Raw genomic sequence first — 21,178 nt, 5'->3', positions numbered from 1 at the left:
TATTGAAAAAGCTGATACGCCACAGCAATATGATAGAATAACCCATGGAAGCAGAAATAAAACACGTTCAGGAGATATATTAATCATCAACCTATTCCCTGACTTTCACCGAAATGGAACAGAACCACCTGCCCAGTTGTGTTTGTGTTGTGGCTGAGTGAGGGGCGTCAGCTGATATTTCTTCTTCACCTCCTTCACTCCTCCACCAGTGAGTCCACACCCTTTCCAACTCTACAAAAATAAACTAGAAAATACACAGACATTAGCAATACCAAATAAAACACAAAAGTCTTAATTAATATCCCATTTTTTTTCAGTGATTAATTGATAAGACTTCCGCATATCTAGCATTTTTCTCCCTATTTGCTCCTCCGCGGTCCGGTGAGTAAAGGGGCGCGGCTCGGATTACTGCAGGAGTGAGGGCACGGGTGAGGTCACTTAACTTGACCTTACCTGACCTGCATTGACTTGGGGGTGAGGGGCAGACTGGACCTTTCGTAACCCAGATATGTTTAGACTTCCCTCACATGTTCCGTAGGCCTGTCATTTTTTTTTTTTTTGGGGGGGGGGCGGAGTAGGAGGAGGGGAGGTTAGTGTGCCGAATGTCTATCCCCGACCGATTCGTTTATTTTATCTATTTATTTATTTATTTTTATTAATAGGATATATGTGTTGTTTAATATTCGTGGCGATTTCAGTGGGCAGTCAGCTTTTGGTTAAGTTAGGGTAAGTTAGATTAGGTTTAGTTAAGTTAGGTTTTTAGGTTGTGTTTGTTTAGGTTTAGTCAGATCAGGTCAGGCTAGTAGGTTAGGTTAGTTAGTTTAAGTTAGGTTAGGTTTGTTCTGGTTAAGTTGGGTGAAGTTAAATTGGGTTAGTTTAGATCAAGTTGGGTTAGGTCAGGTTAGGTTCAGTTTGCATACATAATGGCAGAACCAATCAGGCTTAGTTTGTTGAGGTGTAAGTTCCCTGTAGATGAAATAATGTTAGGCTTGATTTAAATTCACATCAGGACACAATGTTAGAGTGAATCAGGTTTAGTGACACTGGTACTCGCATCCCACCTCCCCTCACCCCCTCCCTCTGTGTGCTCCTCAGTGGCGAGGGCGGGATGACCAGCTGGCTGCGAGACTCCCCGCTGAGGGTGTCGCTGGGCCGGCGCCGCCCCACCCCGCCCCCCCTGCAGGATGTGGACCCTGCCGCAGCCTTCCACTCCTTCATCAAGCACTGGCAGCAGACCCGGGACATCATTGACCGCACCAGACTCCGTGGCCATGTGAGTCTGCCTCCCCCTGGCTCTCTGTGGCTCTTTTTGGCTCCCCCTGGCTTCTCCTGGCTCACTCTGGCTTCCCCTGGCTCCCACTGCCTCTCTCTGGCTATCTCTACCTCTTCCCGGCTCCCACTGGCTCTGCCTCTCTCTGGCTCTTTCTGACTTCTCCTGGCTCTTTCTGGCTCCCCCTGCCTCTCTCTGGCTCTCCCTGGCTCTCTGTGGTTCTCCTTGGCTTTCTGGCTCCCACTGGTTCTATTTGGTTCCCCATGGCTCTCTTTGGCTCATCCTGCCTCTCCCTGGCTCTTCCTGGCTCTTCCTCCTTCACCTGTGTTGTTGCTTTCTGTAACTGTTTTTTTTTTTATTATTTATTTAGTTTCTGTAAATACAAGTATTGGCTCTGTAAATCTGTATAACTGATGACATTTTCCTTTTAATTTAGTTTCTATAATACTCATCATTTTTTTCTCAGATTCTTATTTATCTATGGAAATTTTACTTTTACCCTATTCAGAAAACACACATGTGTATCTTTCGTCCCACAGGTGTGTGTACAAAAATTAATGTCATATCATTGGACACCTGCAACTCACCTTACTCAAAATACACACCTGCCTCTCCCCTCCTGCAGGTGTTTGCCGACGACGTGACAGCCGTGATCAACCACCTGGCGCAGATGTCCACCCTGCTGCTGGTGGACCTGAAGCAAATCACCGCACACAAGCACAGCGGGAGGGGCGGCAGGCGGAAGGACACAGCACAGCCTCCACAGCAATGCAAGACCAGCAACAACAACACCAACAACCACCACCACCTGAACCACCACCCCCTGGAGGAGCCGCCTTCCCCCGGCGAGGGCGCCCCCACCACCGCCTCCCTCCCTGCCGATGTGCCCCCCAACACCCCAATCTTCGACCACTTCCTGGGCGAGGAGATCCTTGACAAGATTGTGGACTGGAGTTTGGGTGCTGGCGAGTTTGTCAATGCACTCAAACTGGAGCAGCTCAAGGTGTGTGTGTGTGTGTGTGTGTGTGTGTGTGTGTGTGTGTGTGTGTGTGTGTGTGTGTGTGTGTGTGTGTGTGTGGCAGAGGAACTGTAGTCATAAAATCTTCATATATTCCACAGTAGATGGATTGGTTTTGCTATTTATCTATGTATTGTTATTGATGTTTTTTACTGGTGAAGTTGCAGTTTCATTTGGTTTTTGTTCCTATTTTGTGAAATTTTATTTGGTGTTATTTTGTGATGTAATGAAGCTTTATTTTGTTCTGTTTCATTGTGTGAGATTGATCTGTAATATGTTTGATAGGTAACTATTTCCTTGTTATGAACTTTCATTTTGTTGTATTTAATTCTGCTGATTTTATGAATGTTTCTTAAGTTGTATTGATTATTTTCATTATTATTCTATTAACTTCTATTTAATCACATTGAATTTTATTGCCATTTTATAAGCCTTTGATTTATTGCTTTTTCACTTAACAGGTAATACAGAAATTTTTACCAACACATGTTTCAATTTACTGGTACATTATTAACCAGCGACAGATACCCTGAAGCACATCACCTGACCCTGCGTGTATCCCCGGCAGGTTCACGAGCAGCTGCTGAGCCACTCACAGCAGGAGGTGCTGGTGTACAAGCCAATAATCCGTCCCCTCCAGAAGCTGCTGTCCTCCTGCAGTGGCTGCCTTCACTCGGACGTGGAGAAGCGGCTGGTGGTGCTCCTCAACCAGCTGTGTGTCTCCCTCATGAACAACCAGCACCTCCTCGACTTCTTCTTCCAGTTTCCCGAGGGACAGGGACCCACCAAGTATGTCCGTGGCTCCCCTGTGTGTAAATGTGTCATGTGGAAGTGTTTTTTATTGAGGTGTTAATTTTTTGCTGCCTCTCTGTTTCTATATGTGTATTATTTCTTCATTTTGCTTCTTCTGTGTTTGTATTTTGTGTGGGAGTTTTAATGAAGGCTTAACTTTTTTGTTTCTTTATATTTCTACATGTCCTTTTATTTATTTATTTATTTATTTGTTTATGTATTTATTTATTTATTTATTTATTTATTTTTATTTTTTTTTGTCAAGTTTCAGTTTCCACACCTATGTAATTTTATCTGATATACTTTCAAAGTGTATGCATGTAAATAGATATGTATGTGCATATGTAAAAACCTCCCTCACTTCTCATCACAGCTCCTTTCACTGGCTACAGGTTTGTCATCTTCTCGCTGCTGCTGCCGTACATACACAGGGAGGGGGGCGTGGGGCAGCAGGCCAGGGACGCACTGCTCCTCTGCATGGCCCTCTCAGCCTCCCACACAGCAGTCGGACAGTACATCGCCCAGCACTCCAACTTCTGCCATGTGAGTTGAGAGAGAGAGAGAGAGAATGGCAGCTGAAAGAGACAAGAAATAAGTAGAAAGTATTGTTAAATTGCCTGAAAGAGAGAATTTTACATTGTTACTGTAAATGTATAAACAAAACTAGAAATTGAAAGAGATTAAAAAGTACAGGTAAAGGAATGACGAGAGAGAGAGATTATAATCCTTTTCCAAACACTCCTAACGTAATTAATTCTCTTTGTGTGTAGGCAATGACAGGAGGACTAGAAATTAAGAGATAGTAAAATAGAGGTAGAGATGAATAGAGAGAGAGAGAGATGACAACCCTTTTTAAAGTCGTCACCTTCTATATCACGTACCTATTTGCTTTGTCTCATTCTCCTTTGCATTTCCTCTTCTTCCCTCCATTTTTTAATATTCTGTTGCAAAGATATATATAGAGAGAAAGACAACAGCCCTTCTCCAAATACCCCTAACTTGACTACTTCTTTTGTATAGGCAGTGCAAGTAGAGATAGAGATGAATGAATGGAGGAAATAGGAGCCCTTTTCTTAATATCTCGTAACTCAACTATTTCTCCTGTTGTGTGGGAAGGACAAAAGTACAGGTGAATGGATAGAGGTGATCAGATGAATGAATGAATGAGTAGAGAAGGAAGTAACACCCTTTGGAGTAACATTAGTGTCTTCTGAGTGCTAGGTGAGGATAAGTTAGATTAGATTTACACTCATTCAGGTCATTAATTTCCCTTCATTCTGTAGACCACAATTTGAAAGGGCATCATACTGTACCCAGTGGAACCAAGTAGTTTAAGGTTACTTCTATAAATACCACAGCCCTTAACCTAACTACTCTCCTGCAGGTGCTGGCGGGGGGACTCAACGCTCTGTACTCCAACCTGCCGCGCTCCCTCACTGTGGCAGCGGAGGGCTGGCACAGACTCACCCCAGAGGACATCAGTGAAATCCCGCAGCTCCAGCATTTCCTCAACTCCCTCGAATTCTGCAATGCCGTCGTCCAGGTGTGTGTTAGGTTAGGTTAAGTTAGGTTAGGTTAGGTTAGGATAGGGTATAACAGTATATGTTTTTTTTTTGTTTTTTTTTTTTGTTTTTATGTTTCTTTTCTTATAATGGTGTTTTTGCTTTATTTTTTGGTTGTTATGTATTCCTTTCCTTTTCTTATGATAGTTTTTGCCTTTTATGTATTGTCATGTTTGCTTTTCTTTATAAAATGTTTGTTGTTTACTTTTTATGTTGTCATGTATGTTTTTTTTTTTTTTTGTCTCCAATTGTCACTTATATTTTCTTTTCATAATGCTGTTTTTGTCATTTTCAGTTGTTAGATGTGCTTTTCTTTTTATGTTTTATTTGCACTTTTCTGTTGTCATGTATGTTTTTCTTTTTTCTTTTTTTTAGTTGCTAAATTTGCTGTTTATAATGCTATTTTTTGCTTCCTTTTGCAGTAGTTTTTTTTATGTGTGGTTTCCTTTTTTTTTATTATGTTTTTGCAGTGTTGTTTTTTTACCTTTTTCTCTTGTTAAATATATATATTTTTTTTTTCTTTTAATAGCATAGTTTCCCTTTTCAAATGTCATACATAGTTTTGTTTCTTATTGTCATACATATAACATACATACATATAATGCTGTCTTTTGGAGTCTTTTTTTTCATTGTCATGCATGCTTTTGTTTTTATAATGCCATCTTTTACTCTTTCCTTGTCATACATATTTTTTTCTATAATCCTGTCCTTTGCTGTCTTTTTATTTAGTCATACATATTTTTTCTCATGTTGTTTTTCTATGATGACAATGCTGATACCTGTGTCCTCTCTCTGCCAGGTGGCTCACCCTCTAGTGAGGCAGCAGCTGGTGGAGTTCTTGTATCAAGCATTCCTGGTTCAAGTTTTGGGCTCAGCTCTGCGTCAGGTGGGTGCCCCCCTCTCCCTCTTTCCCTGCTTCATTTGAGTGCCACTTGACCCTGTTGTGGTGGTGCCATTTACTCATTCATTCGCCTGTTTTCTCAAGGTTTTCTTTCCCTTTCTCTGTTTTTTTTTTTTTTCTTCTTTTTTTGTATTTTTATTTATTTTATTTATTTTTTGTATTTTTTGTACTTCCATTTTTTTTCTTTGTGTTTCCTTTTTGTCACTTTTTTTTCTATCTTTAATTCTTCTCCATACTTTCTCTTCTTCCTTCCGTTCTTTTGATTACATTTTTTGCTTACTTGTATTCTGTTTTCATTATTTCATTCTCTCAATTATTTTCATAGTTCTCACTCTTTTTTGGCTCTCTATTTTGCTTCCTATCTGTCATTCTCCCTTGTATTCCCTCCTTTTATTTATTTAAGCGCACATATATATATATTAATTTCTTTTGTGTTCTTACATTTATTCACTGTCTTAACATTTCCTTCTTTCTTTCAGTCTTCTTTGTTTTCTCTTACTATCGTTCTTTATTTGTTTTCATTTCCAGGGTTTTTTGAGATTCCCAACACACTGTTAACCAAATCTTTTATATTGACCATCACAGATCACTGAATATTTCTCTTTCAGGAATCAATATTATCAGAAAATTAATTATAGCTTCACTGGGAAAGAAATTAATTAACTTTATGAGGTTTTTCTTTAATTTGTTAGAGACTTAGAGTGTGTGTGGTATGTTTGTGCGTGTGTGTTAGTGTGTGTGTATCTGCTAACTAGTGGTATGTTTTGGTCAGATGGTGATGGTGATGGTGGTGATGGTGATGCCGGGAGCTGTTAGGTTTGTCTGAGTCAATTTATATGTGTGTGTTTCTTGTTGCATGTTGTGTGTGTGTGTGTGTGTGTGTGTGTGTGTGTGTGTGTGTGTGTGTGTGTGTGTGTTCTAGCTTGGGTTTGGGTACATGTGTGGATGTGTGTGTGTGTGTGTGGCTGCATTGGTGTGTGCTTTTGGAGGTTGTTTGGGTGTGAGTGTTTGTTTGCAGCTGTTTGGAGGTTTGTGTTTGGGTGTGTCTGGGTTTGGGTTTGTTTGTGCATTGTTTGTTGGGTTGTGTGTTATTTTGTGGGTGGCTTGGTTCTGTAAGCTTATTGGGAGTGTGTGTGTGCTTGTGTGTGTGTGTGTGTGTGTGAGAGAGAGAAAGAAAGGGGAAGAATAAAACTGCTTCATGCCTTTACGTTTTAGATGCGATTTTTGATAAGTAACGCTTCATTACATATTAGTTGCCATGAAAAAGCAGAAAAATGCATGAAAACTAGCGCCGAATGTGAATATTTCCATATGAACGTACCTGTGTGTGTGTGTGTGCGTGTGTATCTGCGTATGTGTATCTGCGTATGTGTGTGGGTGTGTATGTGTGCGCTGCTGGCCCTGTGTCACCCTGCTGCCGTCACACACACAGGATGAGACAGTCACTGGGAGGATGGGGCCAGCCAAGACTCCTGTCATTATGGTTAGTATTGCTTGTGCTGCTGCTGCTATTGATGCCTCTCCCATCAGCCTCTCCCATCAGCCTGTCCCATCAACCTCCCCCTTCAACCTCTCCCTTTAGCCTCCCCCTTCAGCCTCTCCCTTCAGCCTCTCCCTTCAGCCTTCCCCTTCAGCCTTTCCGTTCAGCCTTTCCGTTCAGCCTCCCCCCTTCAGCCTCTCCCTTCAGCCTTCCCCTTCAGCCTTTCCTTTCAGCCTCTCCCTTCAGCCTTCTCCTTCAGCCTTCCCCTTCAGCCTCCCCCTTCAGCCTCTCCCTCACTTGTTGCTTTTCATGGCTACCTCACTTTATTTATTCTGGTCCTTATTCTTAATCACTGTGCTGTTTCTATTTATCTTTCCTCCTCCTCCTCCTCTTCCCCCTGTATCCTGTTTCTTATTTATTGCCTTATCGTTATTTATATCTTGCTTTTCTCCTTTCTCTCTCTCTTTAATTTGGTTTTGTTATTTTCATTCTTTTTCTTCCCTTTCTTTTTCTTGTTCTTTTCTCTTACTTTGCTGTTCCTCTTTTTCTGTCTTTGTTTCTTTCTCTTTTTCATCTCTCTCTCTCTCTCTCTCTCTCTCTCTCTCTCTCTCTCTCTCTCTCTCTCTCTCTCTCTCTCTCTCTCTCTCTCTCTCTCTCTCTCTCTCTCTCTCTCTCTCTCTCTCTCTCTCTCTCTCTCTCTCTCTCTCTCTCTCTCTCTCTCTCTCTCTCTCTCTCTCTCTCTCTCTCTCTCTCTCTCTCTCTCTCTCTCTCTCACATTTTATCAGCATCCTTTTCCTCCCTTCCATCACACACACACACACACACACACACACACACACACACACACACACACACACACACACACACACACACACACACACACACACACACACACACACACACACACACACACACACACACACACACACACATTGCTTCCATCACTCAGGCTTGCTTAAATTGTTGACATAAATACTCTTTTTTTAATATCATATTGAATTTTTTCCCATATTAAAGTGTTCTATGTTTTATTGTTGTTGTTATTTTATTATTACATTGTTCTGCCAAGTAAATCTCTTTCTTTTCTTCCTCTTTCCTAATTTTCTGTTTTATATTTTTTTTGTTTTCTTTCATATATTTCTTTGTTTCACTGTTTATTCCCTTTATTTATTTATTTTCTTCTTCATTCTGTTATTCATGATTCTCTCTATTTCCTTTCTCTTTTCTTTTTTGTCCATTCCCTTTTTTCCTATTCATTCTGTTATTCATGATTGTCGCATTATTTCCTTTTTTTTTTCTTTAGTCTCATCTCTTTCCTCTCTTCTACTTTATTCATTTTTCTGCTTCTATTTGTTTCCATTTCTAATCTACTTTAACTTATTCTTATCTTATCTTGCTTATGCTTATCTCTGTGGTCCCTTTAGTTCCTTCCATTTGCAGTATTTTCAGTAGTTTCCCCTGGCTCTGTTTGCAAGTTTACTAATAGATCACCATTTTTTGCAAGTTCCACATTTGCATACAGGGGCAAAAGCCTCTAACTTCTAAATTTTGTCCACCTAAAAATGGGAGAGAATGTTTGTTGTCTTTAGCTTGTGGGAAGTTGTCGGGAATTAGAGAGGTGATGTAAAAAATAAATGAGGGGCTGTGTGATGTTTTTGAAAGATAGTAATGAACATTTGTCTTTGTCACTGTGTGTCTTGCTAATTGTAAATAACCCCAAAAGTTTCAGTCCGTTAATTAATCCACCTTCACCTTGTATGTTTAACCCTTTCACTGTAACAATCAACAATTCACAGCACTAAAAAGCAGTGTGTGAGATTTCTATAAGCATTCACTAGAAAGAAATTGATGAAAACATGTGTATTTTTAGTTTCTAGCCAGTATAGTATTTGGAGGGGCCGAGTATAATGTTTGAAGGGAGGCTGAGTATAATTTTTGAAGGGGCTGAGTATAATGTTTGAAGGGGCTAAGGGGAGACTGAAGAGTGAGAAGAAATGTCCCAGTGCTATTTGGTGCACTTCCCCGTTGGGGAAGTGCACCAAATAGCAGTGAATGGATTAACGATCAGAACACAACAGAAGATACAAGTAGTCAGTAAACCAACACACAGCAGCCACACATACGTATATCCACTTATAATCCCTATCCATAAAGTTCTGTATTGACTCAGCACTAACACATCAATTACCAAGTCTATTCCAATCACCTACTACTATTTGAGATCCTATTTCCTATTATGGTGACTGAATTGTAAGGTTGTAAGGTGACTTGTAAGGTTGGGATAACATAACACTCTTGCCTATCACCTCTTGGGTTTCCTTCACCAATACAGCTTCACCACCACTACCACTACCACCACTCTTGAAACACCAGGATGTCTGTTCATGCATGAGGGGATAACATACGTGCATGATATTTGTCCACCAATAGTATTATCTCATGCACTGTTGGGTATAAACGAGATTCATAAAGTCCATTATTTCATGTCTGCACCCTCTGCCATGAAAGCCAGGAGCAATTTGGCAGAGGTACAGGGGAAGGGTATATTATTAAGCAGTCACCACAGTAAGTCAATATCCCTTTATAGAAAATGCACAGTGATGAAGATGAATGTGATGAGGTTAATGAATGTACCAGATAGAGTGTTCATCTTTCAGGGGATACATAAGAACATGACTATTTTTCTGTAGTTTTTGTAGTGTTGATTAGATGCAAAAATGGTGGTCTTATTTTAGTTTTGTTTTGCTTTGCTGTAATTGTTGATTAGCTGGCTGGCTGGCTGGCTGGCTAGCTGGCTGATTTTTATAGTATTGCTCCCCTTCCCTGGCTGTTTGTGTGGGTGTGTGTGTGCGTTTGAGTGTGTGTGAGTATGCGTACGTTTGAGTGCGTGTGTGCGCGTGCGTCTTCGTTGTACATTCTCTGGTTGTTGGCGTGTAGTTTTGTCTTTATTTATCAGGTTTACATTATAGTTTGTTCCATCTTTACTTACCAGGATCATATAAAGGTTTGTTTCATATTGAGTAAATTGTGGATATTTTTTTCCCACTCACGCTATTCTGGATTTATTGTTCATTGAGGGTTGACAGTACTAGATATGACAAGTTCAGGGACTATATTATCTAGTAACCACATGATTTGACTGTCTGTACCCAAACCTGTAGCTTCTTTAGTGAGAGGGAGTGAGGAACAGCCAGTAGGAACCAGGGCCATCCATCTCCGAGTATTAGCACATTTGGGAACTTTTTACCTTCTCTGCTGCCTTATTTTCCCTTCTTGCTCAAAGCTTGGGCATGCTAGGGGGTGAAGCCAGTCATGTTTCCCCTCACTGTTCCACAGCCTTCATCTGTTCCACTCTAAATCACTTCATCACTTCTTTCTCTCCTCCTTTTGGCGACCCAACGCAAAGTTAGCCTGCCTCAAGTATGCACTGTTTCAACGATGCATAGAGAGGTGTAAAAGAGACACTGGACTCTCTCTCTTTGCGTCAAGTAATGCGGCAAAGCACCACTCGTACTGCAAAACATCACTTTATTGCTTCGGGGGTTGTGTTTGGAATGTAAGTGCATTTGAGTGTATGCGCCAGTGGGTTTGAGTATGTGTGTGTTTGTGTGTGTGTGTGTATGCGTCGGTGTGTAAGTGGTTAAGGGTGTACGTGAAAGGAATCTGGCTGCATTGTGTACTCCTTGGCTGCACCCACCTCAGTACGTCCTCTCTCTGGAAGCCTGAAGATGCTGATGCTGCTCATGATGATGTTGCTACCAAGATGACAGATGCAGTGTGCCAGCAAACACTCACACCCTCAGCTTGCACGATAACCATTGCCTCACTAACAAACCTTGGACCTGTTGTTGCTGTTATTGTTGTTGTAGTCGTGGGTAAAAGTTGTTAATATTCTGCACTGTTTTCCATCATCTTTATTGTCTGAAGCTCTGATAACATAAAATAAGGGAAGGTTTATGAAGCCATCAAGCCGACATGAGGTAGGCTCTTAATGAAAAGTACCTTCTTCTTTTCATCTATCATTCTCATTCATAAATTTGTGTGATGTACTGAGAGGCTATAACTTGAATTTTATAAGACTATTAGCACATCAGAGGATTTGGTATGGAAAATATAAAGCATGGTGGAACTAAGTGCAGATAATTACTTTACTTCTACCCAAGACCGAACCTTGTACTGAGAATAACACTTGAGGTTTCTTTAGCCAAATGTACTACACTATTTGAAGTATTGCTTGCGTACACGAATAGAGCTTGTAAAGTAAACTAACTCTTGAACTTGATAACGTACTGTATTGTAATTCTTTGTAGGGTAAAGCAAGGTACAAGTTAATTGAATAAGTCTGTATTATTGAATGTATACAAAACTTAATTCCTTAGTATGTGAATGAGTAATTGCTGTAATCTCATATATAACTTCTCATATATTTTAGACCCATAAGGTTAAGGAACAGTGGCTTTGCTGGGTAGAAGTTTAGAGGAGAGAGAAAGAAGATATATTAGGTGCATTCTTAGCTTTTTAATCTTGTTCTGCTCACTGACAAATATTAAAGATAGCATAGGAATAATTATACATACATATTCTGCTCACTCATGCAAACACTGAAAAATATTATAGATACCATAGGAATAATTATAAAAGGGGAAAATTTTAATGATCGGAGTATGTATTTTAATGAACACTAGCTATTTTTATATGATCAGGGAGAGATATATCAAAATTTAGCTGCCAGAATTAAATTACATTAGATATTATTGAAGAGCATAAAGAAAATAAAGAAATTTATACTCTACAGTTAGATAGATAAAGAGATAATAGAAACAGAATATGGATATCACTGAAAGAGACAGGTGTAGGACAAAGAACAGGTGTGTGGCTAGAAGGAGAGAGACTGAGTGTGACAGGTGTGGGATAAAGAACATCAGGTTTGCATCTTGAAGGAAAGGGACAGGTGTAGGTGCATGAATGACAGGTGTGTGGCTAGAAGGAATAAATATTAAACTAAAAGACAGGTGTAGAGGTGGAAGAAAAAAGTGAAGAAGAGAAAAATGCAAGGATAGATGTTTGTTGTAGAGAGAGAGAGAGAGAGAGAGAGAGAGGTACGAGACAAAAAGGAACAACATAGACAACTTTACATAGACACGTAAGAAGCACCTACACGATATACAGGTAATGACAGAACTCAGGCATCAGGTAACAGATTTATAGAACAGGAGGAGTAGGCAGGTGTAGGAATCACTAATAAACAAATGTAGGTGTTTTTAAATTGTGTGCTAGATTATATAAGTATATCAAAAGACACAGTAATAAGTGAAATAAGAACTGTAGGTGTATTTTAAGTGTGTTAGACTAGATTACAGGTAAGGAAACACAGGAATAAGTGAAAAATAAGTGTAGGTGTGTGTTAGGTGAGTAAGACTGAAGTATAGGTAAGGAAACACAGGTATAAGCAAAACAATAAGTGTCGGTATATGTTAGGTGCGTTAAACTGAATTACACATCATAAAACAGTGTAGTATTGTAGTGTTAGACCAAAAATACAGAACTTATAAGTGAAATGATAACTGTAGGTGTACATTAGGTGTGTTAGGCTGAAATATACATCAGAAAACAGTGTAGTAATGAATAAAACAAGTATAGATGTGTTGAGCATATCCGAATTACATATCAAAGTATCCCTTGTGTGTGTGCGTGTGTGTGTGCAGTCGGTGGTGAGTGAGGTGGTGGCGGCGACGGCATATGTGGAACTTTGCCTGAGGACGGTGACAGAGCCAGACCTTCTGCGGGTGTTCCTGGCCTTCCTCCTCACCACCCCTGATGACCTGGACCCAGCAACACCACCTGACCCACCCCTCATCACTCTGCTCATCTCCAGGCTACACTCCCCAAACACGGTGAGGATGAAGGAGGGGGGGAGAGGGGGGAGGTGTTTGAGTGTCTTGTTTCCTTTTGTGGGTGTGTTCTGTTCCTTCCTTTTCCTTTCGTTTTGTTCTCGTTTCCTTTTTCCGAGTGTGTTTTGTTCTCGTTTCCTCGTCTTAGTGTGTTTTGTGTGTTTTGTTCCTTCCTTTCTTATTTTCTGAGTCTGTTTTGTTCTTTCCTCTCTTTGTGTGTTTTGTTCTTATTTTTCCTCTTTACGTACTTTTGTCTTTCTCTTTCTTCTACTTGTGTGTGTCTTGTTTTTCTTGTCTTGTCTCCTCTCTTCTTTTCCCTATCTTCTCTGCTTTTGGGTTCTATGAGTATATTCTCCTTTCCTCTTCTTTTCTTTATGTCTCCTGTCCTCTTTTCCTCCTCTTCCAAGTATTTCTTTAGCCCCATTTTTTATCCTCTTCTCTGTTCTCTGCTTCTTTTCTGAATGTTTTTTTTTATCTTTATTTCTTTGTTCCCTTTTCTTAATTTTTTTTTGTCATGGTATGTTTTCTTCTTAATTACTCTTCTTATTGTTATTTACATGTATAAGTTTGTGTTGTTCAGAATGGAGGTTTTGATATCTTGTCTTCAGTTTGGTGAGTGTAAACAAGGTGAGGTGAAGCAATGGTGTGTGTGTTGTGTTTGTAGCAACTGTGCCTGGTGACCCTGAGCCTGTTCTGGACCCTGGTGGACCTGAATTGTGAGGACCTGATGCTGGCACTGGTGTTCCAGTACCTGGCGCCCTGTACACACGTCATGCTGTCCCAGCGGTCACGCCTCACGCAGCCCCCCGAGCCTGTGTCCTGCTCCACCGACCGCCTGCATCACCTTATACCCGATGCCTGCCAGGTGAGCACATTTTCTTCTCCCAGTACAATGATGGTTCTATTATCCTTGTGTTGAGCTGGCCTGCATGTACTGGTGGTGGTGGTGGTGGTGGTGGTGGTGGTGGTGGTGGTGGTGTGGGCATGGCTGATGCTGCCTCACCACCACCACCACACCTCAGCCTTACACTGAGCCACACTCATCTCACCATGGCACTGTCTTCCCTTCCCCAGAATGGTGGTGACCAGAACAAGGTGCAGGCCATCACCCACCCTGGAGCACCCCCTGCCCTGCCTCAGGCCACACCTCCATCCCCTGGCCTGCCTCCCTGGCCAGCGGAAATGGAGTGTGTGCCACGGCCAACCTTCTACTCAGACTACCTGGAGGAGGCGCAGGCCCAGCTGGCTTCCACCACGGCCGCCTGCACCACCTGGACCTGGAGGTACGACGGCCTGCAGCCCTCACCCACGCAGGCCATAGAGCTGCTGGAGGCTGCCCGGGCCTGCCCCCCCACCCTTTACCCTAAGCCCCGGTCACAGTCCAACCCTGAGCAGAGCCAGGATGGCCTACCTGGTGGCACCAAGGCCCGCAGCATCAGCCTGCCGGATGGTACCAGGGCAGTCCGGGGCGAGGGCCACCCCATGCTGAACGGCAACTGTGAGGGCGAGGGGCCCCTGCCACGTCATGTCCTGGGCCTGGCAGTGGAGGAGGAGAACCTGGACTCCTTGGGCGAGAGCAGTGGCTATGAGAGCTTCAACATCCGGGCCTCCAGGGATGTCTCCCCCACCAACAGTTCTGATGGCTCTCCCCGGCCCCGCCCCATGCAAGCTGCCAGCTTTCAGGGGCGGCGTGTCCCACAGGAGGATGACCGGGACTTCCTGGAGTCCCTGCAGCGGTCCAACACACCCACTGAAGAGACCGGCCTGGAAGAGACCCTGTGTGAGATAGAGGAAGCCTTCACCGCTGTCAGGCTGTGTCCAGGCCTCATCCCTCCCTCAGCCCACAACCAGGTGAGTCAGCCCTCCAGGTCCTGGTGAGATCATACTGGTGTTTTGTGTTGACTCAGTGTTGTTTGAAAGCCAGAATGGTGAGTCACGGGAAGTAGTAATTATGGTGAATCAATCTAGGATGGTATGCCTTCAGGTGTTCTGTGTGGAGGTGGTGGCAGAGGATGGCGGGGAGGTGGAGAGCTTTCCTTGGCAAAGTCATGAGTCCTCCCCCTCTGAGGTACCTGAGAAGAGTGTGCAGCCCAGCCAGGAGATGCAGACCAGGCCAACCATCGGTGAGTGACGGGCTACCCTGCTCCCCATCATAGCCACACACACACACACACACACACACACACACACACACACACACACACACACACACACACACACACACACACACACACACACACACACACACACACACTCAGAACTCTCAAGGAAGGACACAGTGAGCAGCGTTGTGTCCAGCAGCAGTAAATCACACACACTCATGTCCTCAGGTCCATTCCTGGAGGCACTGCTGATGCGAGTGGACCAGATGCTGACTTCTTCCATCCACATCAACCTGCTGGTGGCCACCCTGCTGAGCCGCCTTGCCGCCTTCCCCACCCCCCTGCTCACCTCACTGCTGCTGGACACCTCCATTGTGTTCCAGCCGGCGGTCAGGTCACTCGTGCAGGTCAGTGGCAGGTCACTGTGAGGCTCAAGGTGCAAGTGGTTGTGATGCAGTGCTGCCTCACATGTGTTCTGGTGCAGCATTAGGACAGAGCACCACAGAGCATAAGGAACACTGATGAATTGCTCTTGATGAAAGAAACTATTTTATAGATGAATAGGAATGAGGATAAGGAACAAAATGATCTTACTTGTAATACTGAACATTTGTAAGCCAAACTTTCATAAATTGTGATTTTCTGTTAGGTTCTGAAGGGAAAACTGTCTGATCTGTAAGAGGAAATAAGTACATTAAACAAAATCACGACAAATAAAGATTCCTATAAATTATTGAACATTGCACCACACAAGATAAGTAAACACAAGCAACACAGCAACACTCAACACTACAACCAGCACTGCCTCCATCCTGCAGGTGCTGAGTGGCCTGAAGCAGCGCATCGACACCCTGCTGGTGGGGGAGGAGGTGGGCATGCTGATGGCTGAGGCAAGGACCTGGTTCACAGCGAGGGAGGTGGCAGTGAACCCCCTCCCCCTCCCCAGGAACCGCACCCCCTCTGTCTCGTCCACCTCTACAGACACCCCACTCATGAGAGGTGAGGGCGCTGGCAGGGTGAGACAGGGCAGGGCAGGGTGATACAGTTTATTTAATTCATATTTCACTAATCTTCAATTACCTATTTGTTTATTTGTTTGTTTATTTGATCTTGTATTGACAACGAGAACTGGTAAAAAGAACTTACATATTAAAAATAATAGATTTCAACCTCAGTGATTTGACCTGACCACAATTCCTCTGCTCCTTTCAGATGAGACCAAACGTCGCAGTTTCTCGCAGACAGTGACAGCTTTGTTCCGTCGCTCCGGCCCCTCCGAGCGCCCCCCACGTAAGGATAGCAGTCCCCTCCAGCACCTCCCTGACAAGACTGGCTACAGGTGAGTCTCTCTCTCTCTCTCTCTCTCTCTCTCTCTCTCTCTCTCTCTCTCTCTCTCTCTCTCTCTCTCTCTCTCTCTCTCTCTCTCTCTCTCTCTCTCTCTCTCTCTCTCTCTCTCTCTCTCTCTCTCTCTCTCTCTCTCTCTCTCTCTCTCTCTCTCTCTCTCTCTCTCTCTCTCTCTCTCTCTCTCTCTCTCTCTCTCTCTCATAATTTTTCTCGTTCTTGATTTATTCCATCTCTCATTCTTGCTCTTCTTTCTCCTTTCATAATCTTTCTCTTTTTCTGTTTATTTGTCTCCCCATTCACTCTCTTCCTCTATTCATTCTTTTCCATATAAGAATTACTCAAAAATACAAAACTAGTCTTACATTGGGAGAAAACAAAGAGGGAGATGTGGATAAAGAGGAAGAGAAAGAAAAGAAAAGACAGAGAAAGAAGAGGGTAAGGAAGAGCAAAAAGAGGAGGAGCAGAGAGAAGGTAGAAAAAGAGAAGAAAAGACAGAGAAGGAAGAGAACAAGGAGGAACTAAAAGAGAATGAGAAGAAAGAAGGTGGAGAAAGAGAAAGAGAAAAGATACATGGGTGGAGGAAAGCAAGGAAAAAGATGAAGAAAAGGAGTAAATATACATAGGAGGAGGAGGAGAGCAAACAGGAGAAAGAGAAGGAATGCAAAGACCAAGAAGAGGAGGAGGGGAGAGAAGATGGAGAAAAAGGAAAAGGAAGAGAAAGAAAAGAAGACAGAGGAGAACAAGGAGCTAAAAGAGGAAGAGAAGTAGAATGAAAGAATGGATGATAATAAAGGAGGAACACAGGAATGAAAATGACATAAACAAACACACACACGCACACACACACGCATGCCAAGCCTAACCATCCATGTCCTCCCTTCCGTCAGATACACCAAGCCAGTGCTAATGCCCTCTGAGGATGGTCGCGGCACATCAGGGTCAGTGGCAGAGAAGCGGCACTGTGCCAGGTGTGCCGTGCTGCTGCAGGAGTGGCTGTTGGAGCTCTCAGCACTGGCACAGGAGCAGGTGGTGGCCAAACCTCAGATGGAGTTCTCCTTTCCCTCAAGGTGACAGTGACTCCCTTGTGGAACAGCGCCGGCACCCTCCCCAGGCCATGTGGTGAGGCCATGGAGGGAGGGTGCCAGGCAGACCCTTAGGCCCTGCTGGGGGGGGCAACAGTCGGTGGTCAGGCCGGTGTCGTGACCTCGGCTGGGTAGCATTTATTAGGCTGAGGCAATTCCATGGTACTCTCAGACTCCACCAGATGCAAGGGTCGTGTTTGTGTTTGATTTGTGTGGTGATGGGCAGCTCGTGTCCCACCGCACTCATTTGTTAGGCCGCTTGTCGCTGACAGGCGAGGCGACGGTGTTTTACAGCAGTCAGACTTGTTGCCGCTGCCACGTGTCTGTTTCATTGTTATGTTTTGGTGTTGTTTCTCCGTGACTACCACTGGGAGGCCATTGTACAGTTGTTTTAGTGTGGTATCAGTGCCAGTGCCATTGCCGGCCTGGGCGACAGGGCTGGCGGGTGACGGACCGCTGTGTGCCGTGGAATTGCTCTCGGCGCTGCCTGGGGCGTTATCCTGATAGTCTCCAAAGACAGTAGTCATACCTGTACATTAATTACTTTTTATCTTGTACATAGTCATTGAATTATTATCATAGTATATATATTATAAATACTATATAGTATAAAAATTGTATTTACGCATATATTTTATGAAGGTTGGTAAGTTTAGAATGCCATCTTTTTAATCATATCACTTGAGTATAGCAATAGTATAATATGGAGTACTGGAAGTATTTATATGAAGAGTCTATATTCACCTCACCAAAGAAAGGCAAGCCACAGTCGCCCCATGGCTGTGGCCAGGACCGTGGGTGAACCCGTGCTGGGCTGCGCTCATCCATGCAATGGGTGGGCAGACTCATCCGCCCGACGGATGCACGCCCGTCCCTCGGCACATGTCAAGCTGATTCTCTTTTGCCTCCTTGTGATTCTTAAGCCATGATGCAATGATGCAGTGTCTCGCCTGCCGCCAGGCTGAGCCACACAGGTAACCGCCATTCTCATTAACCGTCCGGCGCGGTGATGCTCAAGCCGCCTTCCGTCTCTCTCTCTCCGCTGGGTGTCCGCTGATCTCCTGCCCTGCTGTATCTCCTGGGCCCCATGTGGTGCTCCCGGGTGATGCAGATGTGCTCTTTGCTTGCTGGCCTGTTGCCATCTGAAGCCTGTTTACATATTCCCTCCATTCAAAAAATTATGCCATCTGTGTGTTTCCTTGTCTGTCTATCTGTCTGTCTGTCTGTCCTGATGCCTGTTTTTTGGACCTCCCTGAAGTGGTGGCCATAACAGAAGAGTTTTCACTTGCTCCTATCTCTTTCTCCATTCAGTCTCCCTCTACCTCATTCTCTACACCTCATTTCATTTGCCTGCTTGGTGCAAACACTGCACTACCAGGAAGGCATTACAGTGGTGGAGGGAACACAAGACACCTTTGAGCACACCCAGTCAGCCAAGGCACCTCATGTTTGGCCACAAGGTCGGACCCCAGCGATAGATAATCTTGTCCCTTTCGGATTGTTCCCCTGTACATAACGTTTTCTTAATCCCTCACTGTGGAAGTCCTGAGTGTTTGATGAGAGGCCTGCACAAGGTGTCAGGGCATCAGTGGGAGTGGGAGTGGCGTGGTGAAGGTGTCATGTTGTCAGAAAGCCCCACGTGCATTGAGAGACCTGCAGGAGACTTCAATGCTTGGGATTCTTGTGGTGTGGTTGTCATGTTGGGAAGTCCCACCTTTATTATGCCAACAGGTTTACGTAAGACTAGAGATCATGATGTGGTGGTCCTGTCATGTCTGAGTCCCAAGGGTGTCATGTCAGCAGGTTTACATGAGATGAGATTATGACATTGTGGTCCCTTCATGTATAAGTCCCAAGGGTGTCATGTCAGCAGGTTTACATGAGACTAATGACTAGAGACTCCTGTGACATAGTGGTTCTGTCATGTCACCAAGTCCCAAGTATGTCATGTCAACAGGTTTACAAGACTAATGACTAGAGACTCCTGTGACGTAGTGGTTCTGTCATGTCACCAAGTCCCAAGTATGTCATGTCAACAGGTTTACAAGACTAATGACTAGAGACTCCTGTGACATAGTGGTTCTGTCATGTCACCAAGTCCCAAGTATGTCATGTCAACAGGTTTACAAGACTAATGACTAGAGATTCCTGTGACATGGTGGATCTGTCATGTCATCAAGTCCCAAGAGGTTTGCACAAGATGTCATTGCTTATGGTACTGTAGCCTGGTGATTGTGGTCATGTGATTTTATCCCCCAGTGACACACAGCTGCTGTAACTTAATGAACACCGGTGTCTGTGGTTTTATTACTCACTCAATGCATAATCAGGTCAGGTTTGATCAGGCTATACAGTATGGCAGCCTGACTAGAGGTTCATTATATTAGGACAGCCCTTTTGTGATTGCTTGCAGAAAGGCTGGTGGTGGGTGCAGTCCTCTCTTGGGTGACCTGCACAGAGGTGGTGATAGTGGTGGTGGTGGTGGTGAAGACCTTGCTTTGGGAGTGTGGAGATATATTTTTGATGTTCCATTGAGTTATGCTCCTTAAAAATATGTTCTTAAATTGATTCCTATATTGATATTGAATGCTTAATGCATTTTTAAGGTTTTTAGTTACTTCATTCTTTCGTTTTTATTTGTAAGTCTAAATTCTGCACTTTCAAATTATAACAAAAGGTAAAAAAAACTATTCATAACTTCTTAAATTGGAGATTCCTCTATTGATATTATGCATTTTTTAAGGTTTTGAGGCACTTAATTCTTTTGTTTTCATTTGTAAGTCAGAATTCTGCACTTTCAAATCATAACAAAAGGATAAACTATTCTATCCACAATTTTGATAAACATTAAACTGAACATTCATTGATTATTATTGTTATTATTATTATTATTATTATTATTATTATTATTATTATTATTATTATTATTATTATTATTATTATTATTATTAACAGTGAAGTGTCCTTGCTCATTGCTTTCACTTGACATAGGGCAGATTAAGCCTGATTGGAGGTCCTTCATCCTGCTTTGCTTCAGTGCAGGACTTTCCCCATGTTAAACATCATGCAGGAGTAAAGGAATGCAGGGTTCATTATTCACACTAGGACACTTTCACTGTCTCCCTTTCCTCACTGCAGAACCCCTAAGCCTCCCTCTGTGCAGTGTATATCCTTGGGTGAGTAGGATGGGAGTGTAGGGTGTGTTCTACTAATGACTAGGTGAGGTTTTTAATGTTTGGTGGTGAGGAAATCATATGGTAATGAAAAGTGCTCATGTGGTTGTTTTCAGTGCACTGTGGCCCTGCGGTGGCCCAGGGTATTGTGAAACTGGTTGTCCGTTCACACACAAAAACAGTACACAAAATTGTGGTGATAACGAAGTGTGGTCTGTTCTGCAGGCTGGTTTCTGTTCATTTGGTTTCTGACCTTTATATTGACAAATGTGTGGGTGTGGGTGTGTGTGTGTGTGTGTGCGTGTGTGTGTGTGTATGTGTGTTATCCCAGTGAATTAAAATACTGACACAAAACAAAGATAACATGTACCATTCATTGGAGTGACTGACAAATTTACAACATAGTTTATGCAATAAAAGTTATTCTTGGCATATAATTTGTTTCTTAGCATCTCTAACTAGTGCTAATAGATTTTTTTTATCTGTACCTATTATTATAAGACTGAGTCAAGTTCAAAACCATAGATTATGATATTTTCTTTTATATATCACGTTTTTTTTTT

The 21,178-nt window shown here is 43.1% G+C and overlaps 1 protein-coding gene across 3 annotated transcripts; it reads left to right on the top strand.

The window, feature by feature from the left end:
* The first annotated feature begins 108 nt into the window (after positions 1-108).
* Positions 109-21,044, top strand: LOC135091392 (FHIP family protein GJ17503-like). Of its 3 annotated transcripts, XR_010262490.1 has the most exons (17): positions 109-208; positions 1,096-1,273; positions 1,896-2,273; positions 2,857-3,077; positions 3,473-3,623; positions 4,465-4,623; positions 5,442-5,528; positions 6,976-7,026; positions 12,729-12,917; positions 13,579-13,779; positions 13,989-14,765; positions 14,899-15,037; positions 15,245-15,423; positions 15,835-16,015; positions 16,229-16,355; positions 17,248-19,245; positions 19,316-21,044. XR_010262490.1 is itself a non-coding variant. In XM_063989008.1 (16 exons), exons 2-16 carry the CDS (start codon positions 1,109-1,111, stop codon positions 17,429-17,431), a joined length of 3,189 nt encoding a protein of 1,062 aa, XP_063845078.1. In that variant the 5' UTR covers positions 109-208; positions 1,096-1,108; the 3' UTR covers positions 17,432-21,044. The 3 variants fall into 3 exon arrangements, 2 of the variants coding, with proteins under 2 accessions (XP_063845078.1, XP_063845079.1); XM_063989008.1 differs by having other exon boundaries at positions 17,248-21,044; XM_063989009.1 differs by lacking the exon at positions 6,976-7,026 and having other exon boundaries at positions 17,248-21,044.
* Positions 21,045-21,178: the final 134 nt, after the last annotated feature.

Source organism: Scylla paramamosain, chromosome 37 (assembly GCF_035594125.1).
Source record: "Scylla paramamosain isolate STU-SP2022 chromosome 37, ASM3559412v1, whole genome shotgun sequence".
In the NCBI taxonomy this organism is placed as follows: domain Eukaryota; kingdom Metazoa; phylum Arthropoda; class Malacostraca; order Decapoda; family Portunidae; genus Scylla; species Scylla paramamosain.
This window is presented reverse-complemented; position numbering and strand designations above follow the sequence as displayed.

Coding starts and splice junctions, on each gene's coding strand:
- LOC135091392 (XM_063989008.1), top strand. CDS start 1,109: ATGACCAGCTGGCTGCGAGACTCCCCGCTGAGGGTGTCGCTGGGCCGG. Junction 7,027..12,728: donor CCAAGACTCCTGTCATTATG/GTTAGTATTGCT, acceptor GTGTGTGTGCAG/TCGGTGGTGAGTGAGGTGGT. Junction 12,918..13,578: donor GGCTACACTCCCCAAACACG/GTGAGGATGAAG, acceptor TTGTGTTTGTAG/CAACTGTGCCTGGTGACCCT.